The 11132-nt window shown below is 41.0% G+C and overlaps 1 protein-coding gene across 5 annotated transcripts in view; it reads left to right on the top strand.

Annotated features, from left to right (window-relative positions):
- Positions 1-1521: 1521 nt before the first annotated feature.
- DECR1 (2,4-dienoyl-CoA reductase 1) overlaps positions 1522-11132 on the top strand; it is a 73166-nt gene continuing 63555 nt past the window's right edge. For 3 of the 5 annotated variants that reach the window (XM_022584824.2, XM_089898937.1, XM_089898938.1), the window contains exon 1: positions 1522-1625. In XM_022584824.2, the coding sequence (XP_022440532.1) occupies positions 1575-1625 (51 nt within the window). In that variant the 5' untranslated portion in view covers positions 1522-1574. Of the gene's footprint in view, positions 1626-10196; positions 10230-10975; positions 11107-11132 lie in introns of all 5 variants that reach the window. The other 2 variants (XM_089898940.1, XM_089898941.1) reach the window with 2 other exon arrangements.

Raw genomic sequence — 11132 nt, 5'->3', positions numbered from 1 at the left:
TTCTCCCAGAGTTTCCCTGTGGCATTGGTCTAACTGCCCACATTGTTAGTTAACTGGGTAGCTCACCCTGTATTGTCTGCCTCCCTTTCTTACTGGTATTCCAAAGTTCCCCAGTGAGTCACTTGTAGTGGATCCTCTTCTCAGGATCTGCTTTGGAGGAACCCAAACTGAGACAATGAGTTAATACTGTAAGGGCACTGTCAATGCCCTCCAGCCAAAGACCACCAGGGACACATCTACAGTTGAACCAGTTGGGTTTATTTAGTTTTTTGCATCAAGGTAGGACACACACCATGGGATATCATGGGGTGTCTCTGAAAAAGTGTGTCAGAACGGACCTATTATAGTATTTGGACTTGGATGGTTTGGGAGATGGTCTAAGGAAGTGGGATTGGATACTGTCAGAAAGCACAGGCCATTCTATGAAGGAGGGTCTCAATAAATCTTACCTATAGTGAGGGGAGACTAAAATGAAGTTAAAGTTGCAACTGGTAAAGAAATAGCCACTCATCTGGGCCAAGAGCTGGGTTGTCAGGTACTTGTGGGTGACAACCGGAAACTTGTTTTTGTCTGTGCTTAGACAAAATTGTGAAGTGGACTTGCTTTGTCTCACCTTCTGATCTCAGAGTAAACTTGTCTGAGGTTGGTATTCTGTGAGATGGTTTATGTCTAACAGATTAGCATGGTCTACCTGTGAATGCCAGGCCAGGTTCCGAAAGTCCAGTCCTGGTCTGCTTTTAAATTTCTCAGCACTTAGAAAATGCAAGGCACTTAGTAAACTCTCAATGTCACATACCAGTCACCAGTCTGAAGTTAGGGCTTCACAAGCATCCTCTTTTAATCTTAACAATAATCTTGAGTTAGGTATGAATTATATTCACATTTTAGAAGTGAGGAAGAAATGTGATCTGTGCTTATGCAGGATGTCAACAGGTACATTACATTAAGATGAAGAATGATAAACCAGAGATCTGCCCTTAATTCTGAAGTGAATATTATTAATCCCTTAGAGAGAAAAAGCAAAAGCTGGAGGGTCAGAGACCCGCTGTCTCTCGGCAATAAGATAAAAGTCGATGTGTCCTTGGAAACATCAAAGCTGCCCGGAATCTGCAACTTTTATTAGATTTCAGCCACTTCCCCTTAGGAATATGGAGGCTGTCTTAAATATATTATTATTCTGATGATGTGTGGTTCAGCTTGGACTTAAACATGCACTTCAGGAATAGACTAAATTACTGAAAAGGCATTAGCACTCCGGCAGTGTATACATGCCTTTTGTTTCTGCAGTCTTCAAACTTTTCTGGCACAGTAATTCGTCCACCAACACAAGGACATATAAACCGCCATTACCAGCCCTATAAAAAACAATCGGGACAACACAGGGAAAGACAGCAAGAAAAAGCGTGAGAGAGGCCAAGTGAGGCAGCGCCCTGGGGTTCAGACCCGGGTGGAAAGGCCCAAGGCGCCTCGGCCTCCAGGGCCCGCCCGCTCCCAGCCCAGCCCCCATAGCTCTAGGATTTCTGGCCCGCCCCCCGCGCCGCCCGCATTTCCGGCCAGATGTTGGGAGGCTCTACATGGCGTTGCTAAGCCGTGTTCTCTTTGCTTGGGGCCGCGGTCCTCGGCGGGTAAGGCGGTGCTGGAAGGGCCGAGGGCCCTGCACTCTCCCCGCAAACGCCCTGTCTGGGGGACTAGCGGAGCGAAGCGCAGAGCGTGGACTCGCGTTACCGGGGCGCTAGGAGCGAGGACAAGGTGTCTCGCGGAGAGAGGACAGAGGACTGGGGTTTCTGGGGAGTCTCGCGAGGAGCGGGAACCCGGGGACTGGGATGAAGTGGGAAGGTCGCCTTGGGTTGCTGTCGGAGGAAGTCCTGGTGTATGTTTGTGTTTGGGGTGGGGTGGGGATGGGGATGGGGGTGGGGAGGGCACGCCGTGGTTCTCACTGGTTCCCATTCCTAGTAGTTTCAAAGTTGTGTGTAAGTAGAAAGAGAGGACACTGTACACACCGGCCTTTAGAGGAGTGGGAGAGGGACGGGGTGGGGAGTGGGGCCCAGCAGGAGCATTGGCGTTATCTGTAGTTTTTAATTTTTTAATGAAGGAAGTCTTTCAATTGTTAGTCCAGTTAAACATTAATACAAACATATTCACATAAAAAACTTCCCTTTCTAGAGATAGTGCTGGGCGAGCTGCATCTCAGGCTGGCTTCCACCACTTTCACCCTCATAATTTTGTTTTGTTTTGTCAACATCTCTCCACTAGACCAATAATCAAAATAAAGTGTGCAAGAGAAGACAGCTGGAGGGGGGAAGAAAGAGAAAGGAAAATAAAAAAGTCATATCCAAGACAGCCCCTTCCCCCAACTAAATTTAAAAAAAAAAAACCTTAGTGAGCTAAACGAAACGAAACCAGAGTTCACAATTTCCTTAGCCAGGTAGAAAAATTAATCTGCCAACTGTGAGAAAACTTTTTTTTCAGTTAGAATGGGCAGCCATGGTTTTCTTTTTTGAAAAACATGGACAAATTCCAAATGTGAACACAAGGAAATGGTATAACGAGTCTCTGAAGTAAGAAAGAACTACCTTTTAAAAAGTGAAATTTGTTCAAGGCTAGGGTTTTGTTGATACTGTTTTCTCTTATAAAGATTTAGGTTATAGGTTATTGTAAAAGAAAGCTACATTTTCAGATCCCTTCTTAAAGAACTCTCTCATTTGAATCCTACAAAGGCTCTGTGAAGAAGAAAATTCTTCAGAGAATTTTTTTTTAAAAACACAAATCATTAGGCTTGTAGTAATAAGGTCACACAGACTGTATCCCAGCTCTTCTGACACCATTAGACAATATAGCATGAGAGGGAGAAAATAAACTCATTTAAAAATTAACTGTAATCTGACCGTTGTGAAATTCCTTTGCTTAAGAAAAATGGAAGTTTTGAGGATGGGAGTTTGAAGGCAAGAGAGGCCCTTATGTGGTGTTTCCTTCCTGGCACATGCAGGCTTGGGTGTGAATTACTGGGAAAGGAAAAGTCTTCACATCTGTTAAGCGGGAGATTGTTCCAGGCAGCATAATGTTTCTGTGAGCAAATACAAGTTTTTTCAGTTAAAGCCCCTGATTTGAATATTTTAGTTACCAAGAAACTGAGAAATGTTTCATTTGTCATACATCCTATTTATGAAGTGCTGTATTGTGCCGTTAGCTAGTAGGGTTCCGTTCAGTGCAGCGTTTAATGAGAACTGGCTCTGTGCCTGCCCTGGGGATGCAAAGGTTAAAAAAAAAGTATGAAACTTGCTCTCAGTTTTTTTAAATAAATAAATTTATTTATTTATTTATTTATTTATTTATTTATGACTGCGTTGGGTCTTTGTTGCGGTGCGAGGGCTTCTCATTGCCCTGGCTTCTCTTTTTACGGAGCACAGGCTCTAGGCACACGGGCTTCGGTAATTGTGGCACATGGGCTCAGTAGTTGTGGCTCGTGGGCTCTGGAGTGCAGGCTCAGTAGTTGTGGCACACGGGCTTAGTTGCTCCGTGGCACGTGGGATCTTCCCGGATCAGGGCTCAAACCTGTGTTCCCTGCCTTGGCAGGCGATTCTTAACCACTGCGCCACCAGGGAAGTCCCGCTTTCAGTTTTAATGAGGAAAACATTCACTCATTCAGTAGTTTATCAAGAAATGCTAATTAAGTGCCTACAAAGTGTTGGGCGTTCTTTGGCGATCCTTACTTGAAAAGTATCTCTACTGTCCTTGAGCTAATAGCCTCATGTGTATTTTTCAAGTTATGGATAATAACTCATGAATGGACCTTGAAATAATTTAGTGGAACAAAATGAGTTTAAGAAAAATAAAGTGGAATGGAGTAGAAAATAAAGTGGAATAGAGTAGAAAACCTAATGTAGTAAGGTTAAGTTTACTTTGTGAAACTTTGTTTTTTAAATTTACTGTTCTTCCTTTCATAAATTCATTCTTTGTATCTGTGGTGCACATTGCTTTTTCTTTTTCTTTTTCCTTTTTTTAATCAAGAGTAATAACTACTATTTTTATAAAAATGATACGTGGCCAATATGAATTCAAGTAATATAGTTAAATTAAAACAAGCAAAGTAACACATGTTCCCAAACTGGCCACCCAGAAATAACTGGGGTTAACATTTGGCTAACATCATTCCAGGCATCTTGTTTGTACTGGTAAAAGGATGGGTAGACAGGCGTAATTTTGCTTGGATGTATCACATTTATTTTTCCCATTGAACTTCATCAACATTGTTTCATTGTTTTCTGATGCTGATTATTGTCAAGAAGAAGTGTAAGGTCAGCTGTTTTTTTTTTTCCCTCTTGTTTGTGTTTTGAGTTTTCTTTCTTTCCTCCCTCCCTCCCTCTCTCCCCCTTTCTTTCCTTTCCTTTCCTTTTATTTCTTTTTTTTCTTTCATTTTTCTATCCAGAAAGCCTAAGAAATCTTTCTTTACCCATCTCAGAATTTCAGAATATAAGCTTCCTGGAGGCAAGGGTTTTCATGTGATTTGTTCACCTGGGCTGTATGCCCAGGTCTAGAGTAGTTCATAGCACAGAGTAAATATGGAATATCTGTCACACGACTGAATGCATGTACTGTGTTGTGTATAAGGCATATTTCTTACTAGATCCTCATTCAGAATATGTCTGAAAAATGATATTCTAGTGGGTCATCACCAGACATCAACAGACTGTGAAAAGGCAGATGTTTATTAGAATGCATATATGAACAAAGCAGTGTGTGCCTAGAGGAGGCAGGGAAGGCTTCATGGAGGAGGTGGGCTCCTAGAGCTCACTTTTGAAGGAGTTGCAGTGTACAGGATCCCAAAGGTAATCTAGATGTAAGGAATAGCATGTATCAAGAAGTGAAGGAGCATGACCTATTTTTAAAAATTCAAGTGTTTTGGCATTGTGGACTTTGCAAAGTATTGGAGTCAGAGAGAAGTTCATGGAGATGAGACGGGACAGGTTGCTGGGGGACCAGGGCATGGTGGGCTTCACTTATTTATGTGGCAAATTGAGCATTTATTATATGTTAGGCACTGTACTAGGGATATGAGCATGAGAAAAAGAGCTGATTCCTGCTCTCAGGAAGCTTAAGAATCTAGTAACATTATAGTTTATTATGGTATGTGTTATTTTTTTGCGGTATGCGGGCCTCTCACTGTTGTGGCCTCTCCCGTTGTGGAGCACAGGCTCCGGACGCGCAGGCTCAGCGGCCATGGCTCACGGGCCCAGCCGCTCCGCGGCATGTGGGATCTTCCCGGACCGGGGCACGAACCCGTGTCCCCCGCATTGGCAGGCGGATTCTCAACCACTGCACCACCAGGGAAGCCCATGATGAGTGTTCTTGATCTTAGAGGGGGTACAAATAAATAGCATCCCTCTTCTCCCATCTGAAAAACCAGAGTAAAGATGGAGGCCAAAGTACCACTTGTTACAGTTTGATATTAGAGCCAGTGCTAACTGGATTTCCTGAATTAGGCAGACTTATCATCTGAGGAGGAACATTTGCTTTCTGAGGGCAGCTAGCTCCCAAGAGGGAGAAGGTTTAAGAAGGACTACTCATGCCCAGTTATTCTCGCAAAATTTGCTGGTCAGATAAACCATTTCCAGGGGGACAGGGTGACTAAGGGGGCAAAAAGAAGCCTGGAGTTTAACTCAGCTCCCCTCCTGGAGGGAAATGAAACATCAGGATTAGGGAAGAAACATTTCCCATCCACAGTGGGAGAAGTGTACAGTTTTAAGGAGTATAGGGGCTTCCCTGGTGGCGCAGTGGTTAAGAATCCACCTGCCAATGCAGGGAACACATGTTCGAGCCCTGGTCTGGGAAAATTGCGCATGCCACGGAGCAACTAAGCCCAGCAGCTAAGCCCGTGCGCCACAACTACTGAGCCTGTGCTCTAGAGCCCGTGAGCCACAACTACTGAAGCCCACGCACCTAGAGCCCGTGCTCTGCATCAAGAGAAGCCACCGCAACGAGAAGCCCATGCACTGCACCAAAGAGTAGACCCCGCTTGCCGCAACTAGAGAAAGCCCGTGTGCAGCAATGAAGACCCAATGCAGCCAAAAATAAAATAAATAAATTTAAAAAATCACTTTAAGGAGTATAATTTTTGGGTTTTACATATAAGCTGGGACCTGAAGGATTAGTAGAAGTTAGTCAGGGAGAGGAGTAAGAGTAAGAAAGTTCTAGGCAGGAGAGTGGCCTATGTGAAGGCCCAGACTAGATTATAGGTAGCAAGTAAGGAGGCAGGTGGTGAGAGACAGGCTAGGGAGCAGCCTGTGAGCCACATTAAGGAGTGAGAGCTTTGTCCTGAAGGCCTGGGAATAGGGGTGAGAATGGAGGCAACCTGGGTAATCTTCTCTCCAGATGAGAGGCCATGGTGGCTTCAGCTAAGGAATGGCAGTACATGAGAGACTTGAAGTCTGGTGATATTTAAGAGATATATTGAGAGGTCTTGGTGATTGGTGGTAGGGGGTGAGGAAGGAAGATTGGGCCATGCTGAGGAAGTGAATGGCACCATCAGAATTGTGAGCAGGAAAGTATTATCATCAGGTGAGACTTGAGATGGGGATACTAGAGTGCAAGTATAAGTGGTAAGGGTCAGAACTAAGGGCGGTTGTTGGAGCTATTTCGGACTAAAATGAACCGAACTTAGTGGTTTGGGTATGTGGTGTGAGATGAAGCGCAGATTTCTATTTTTGACCCCTGAGCTAAGGGAAATGTTACTCTCTGAGAGAGAGCATTTATGAGAAGGAGCCAGAGGGAAGAGAGGGGTAAGTGATATATCTTGAACATGTTAAAGGGCCTCTAGGACTTCCAAGCTGGTATACAGATAATTTGATTAAGTTATAGAGATGGCGGTGAGAATGATAATTCTGTTGGGAGTGTTAGGGAAGCCTCAGCCTTGAATGATGAATGTTGAGTGATGGTGGGGATCAATTTGTATAAAGGTAGAGAGGTGGAAACAATTTGTGTTTGGGGAACCCTGCATATTTTGTTTTTTTGAGTATAAATTTCAGGGTGGAAAAGCAGAGGGAGATGAGGCTGGAGAGATGGACAAGAGCCAGGTCGTAATGACTTGCTGTGCTGGGTGAAGCTAAGGAATCTGGACTTTATACAGGGAGTCACGGAAGGATCTTAAGGGTAGAAGTACCATGAGCAGGTTTGCAGTACTCTGGAGCGCAGCATTGCAGATATGTTGGAGTAAAGGGAGACTGGAGGACAGAGACCACATAATGGATGATGTAGCATAGGCCCTTAGTATTTGTGAATGATGGAAGATAGGGACCTTTGAACTCAGGCAGTGGACGGAGAGTAAAGATACTGACTGGGGAGGTAAAATACATGGGACTTGGAGAGGGATGGAATATATTAGGTGAAGAGAAAGAGGATGTGAAGGAGTCACTAGAGGGAATCACATGGATGAATGGTAGCCTCAGAGCTCAAATATTAATGTGAAGAAATTTCAAAACAAACTCCCTTCCAAAACTATAAAGCTAACTTCGTAATGTTAAAAAAAATCTAGATCTCAGATTATTCCCCACAGGTCATTATAAGGCACATCAAAAAAAGGAGGGGAATTCTAAAGTTAGCCAGGGTTTCCTAGAGCTCATATTAGAAGGCATTTCATTGGTGTTTGGCAACCCTTACTTTTTAAAGAAAATTCCAGGTAGAAAATAATCAGTCTTAGCTGTCCTATATTCTCTTCCTAAGATGATAACTTACTTTAAGATTAGAAATGCCTGCATAAGTATAAGTAAGTTAAGAGTAAGGGGACAGCTATACTTTGATCCCTTCCAGCATGGGGAAACTCCCATATTGCATTGCATCTAAAACAGTGATAGAACTGTAGGCTTTTACAGTTTGTGAAATGATGTTGCCGTTTAGCTTTAGCCCTGATTTATTTTATTCTCTGTGCTTCAAAATTGTATTTCCAACTGCAGATTAGATATCTCCACCGGAATTGTCCACAGGCATCCCAGGTGGAGCATTTCTAATACAGAACTGGTTATCTTCAGTTCTCCACCTTGAATCTTTTCGTGTCAGCCCAGTCATTTCAGTAACAGCATCACTGCACATGCAGCTGTTTAAACTAGAAAACTCTGTCATCTTCAGCTCTTCCCTTCTTGCTCACCATTTCCAGTTGGTTGGCTTCTGAGTTCAGGCTAATCAACATGTTAAATATGTGTGGTAAATGTTGTCTTGATTTCTGCTGTCCTCATTATTTCTCACTTAGACTAATGCCTTTTGTCTGACTCATATCTATTTCCTTCTAGCTCACAGTTAAATCTTACTCTTTCCAAAACACAAAGGCAATGCAAAAAGTAGCAGAGGTATTGAGGTGAAGGTGAGAGAAGTGGAAAAGGCTCTATCTGCCAAATGGCCTTGATCAAAGGGAGAGACCTCTTTGTCCGCTTTTAGTGAAATAGGTCAATGTGTTGCTGAGGTTGGACTTTGAGGCAAGAAGAAATAATTGGATCAGGCAATATTAGGTACAATAGTAATTCACTATATCCTCATTTTCTGGGACCTGCCCATCTGCAAGTAATTTTATTTGCTAACTTCTTACCCCTTCTATGATGGCATCCAGTCTAAATCATCATCTCTTGCCTGGCCTGGCATAAAAACATTATACTTACTCTCCCTGCTTCCAGTCTTGCCTCCTACATTCCATTCTCAACTTAGTAGCCAGAACAATTCTCTAAAAACTTAAGGCAGCTCATGTCAATCCACTGCTCAAAACTTTGGAGAGTTTCCCACTTGACTTGAGTATAATTGTAAGTGGTTGACTCAGCCTGTGTGACCCAGTCCCCTTTACCTCATTGACTTCACCTCCTGTCCCTCTTTCTCTTCCCTCCTTCTACTTCAGCCACACTCGCCCTCTGATTCTTTCTAATGTGCTAGGCATGCTTCCTTCTCAGGGCCTTTGCTTTTAGTTTTCCCTCTGCCTGAAAGGACCGTGCAACTCATCCCCTCACTCCCTTTAGGTCTTTGCTCAGATGTCACCTCGGTGAGACCTTTGCTGACCACTCTATTTAAAATAGCAACACTCTACCCATATTCGATGCCTTATCTTTCCCCACAACAACATATTAGCTTTTAATATACTCTATATTTCACTTAATTTATCTTCCCTCCCCCCAAAGATAATCTCTTTTAGGGTAGAATATTGTATCTGTTTTGCTCACTGCTTTATTGCCATTGCCTAGAACAGTGTCTGGAGCATAGCAAATGCTCAGTAAAAACATGCTAAAGATAAATAAAATGAGTTAACACAATAATCATGATATCATGTTTATCTCTAATACTTTTTCATACAAGCAAATTCCCAAATCAGAACAAACCCTTTACAAGGGTTTGTTATGCTATGTTGTAACCTGTTACATTGTAGACATTTATTAGGAATTTTTATTTCAAATGTGATTATTTTTACCTTTATAACCTTTCCTCTATGAGGTTGAGAAAATGTTTTAAAATAATAAGAAAAGAAAGTTTATATGCAAATATCTTGCTTAATTTATCTTTCATAAAGTACCAGATAAAATTCCCTATACAAATCAATACTAAATAAATAAAAATTCATCTTAGTGCTTTTGGGAAATTAGAACACTTTTTTTCATTATTACTAGGTAATGATAAACTCACCAGCCTACTTGTGCAAATTTCCTGATTCATCATCTTAATGTAATAGTTCTGGAGTTGGTGGCAGCCTTAAGTAAAACTGCCGTTTATGCAGAGAAAGATTATTGTAAGTTGCTTGGATTATCATGCTTTGGCAAAAGGGTACCAAAAAATGCTTTGTCAACATGAAGGTAAATGAAATATAATGACTGGCATGGAGGATTACCAGATTTGCAAATTTATCTTTCACAATTATTTTATACATGTTTTCAAATTTTATCTTTCACTAACTTTTTTCCCTGGTTAAAAAATCAAATCATATTTATTGAATAGATTTTGAAATTACTAAGAACCAATCAAACTAACAAAAAGAACAAATCTTCCATTATCCCATCACCTAGACATACATAGTAACTGTGAAAGGTAATGAATGGACTCTGAAGTCAGACACATCTTCGATTTGAGTCTTTACTACTTATTATTATTTGTCTTTAAAAGTTAGTTACCTGACCTTTCTGTGCTTCAGTTTTCTCATCTATAAAATGGGAGTAACAATAGAATTTACCTTATAGGTTGTTGAAAGTCCTTCATAGACCTGGCACATGGTAAATATTGAGTCTACTACTAACTGTTGTTATTTTCTTCTAGTCTTTTTTCTAAGTATATATTTTTATTTATAGTTAAGAGCATCCTGTATATTTCTTTTTTTACTTAACATCATATTATAAGCATTTTCTTGTTCAATTTCTAGTTGATGAATAGCCTTATCCTAAATCAGTGACAACATTTCTATTTCCTTAGGGTAAATTTTAGATATCTCAGAACAACTAATGGCAGCCCATTTAACTTATAAGAATGCTCTAGCAGGAAATTATCGATTCTGGAGTTTTAATCTTATAACATAACCTGATGGGGAATATCAGATACCCGACTGGTGTGATCATTAAACTCAGTAGGAGCTCAGTGAGTAGAGGGAGGCAGTATACAAGGTCATTATAATCTTGGTTTTGCAAGTTGGGCAACATACTTAACTTTTCTGGGCCCCTCCTGAACAATGGGGTAAAAATAATACCTATCTCATGGAGTGATGAAGATTAGTTTCTAATCCTGATAAATGGTAAACACTTAATGAATGTTAGCTCTTTATTGTTTGTTATTATGGTTAACACTTAAAAGTTTGTTTTCATAATTAAGAGTGAGAGAATGCAGTGATTTTGACAAGTAATATGAGAGTAAGCTGTAAAATATAAGATAGGGCAGTATAAATAGTTTTCAGTTGAAAATGGTTTGATTTTATCCCCCCATTTTAAATATAACAAATATTTTTATCTGTTCTAAATTTATTATCCAGAAGACAACATGGGAAGAGGCATTTGGTTTAATAAACCTTATAAAGGACTTTTTATAATTTTCTTCAGTGATTCAAAGATGGAATGTAATTTTTATCCAAATTATTCTTGTTAAAAGACAAAAATGCTTTATGTAAGTTTTTTTGAAGTTAAATTTAA

The sequence above is a fragment of the Delphinapterus leucas genome, chromosome 17 (genome assembly GCF_059928025.1).
Source record: "Delphinapterus leucas isolate spDelLeu-1000000601 "Yukka" chromosome 17, BTC_Dleu_Yukka2, whole genome shotgun sequence".
NCBI classification, from domain to species: domain Eukaryota; kingdom Metazoa; phylum Chordata; class Mammalia; order Artiodactyla; family Monodontidae; genus Delphinapterus; species Delphinapterus leucas.
Note: the sequence above shows the minus strand (reverse complement) of the source record. Positions and strands in the feature narration are given on the sequence as shown.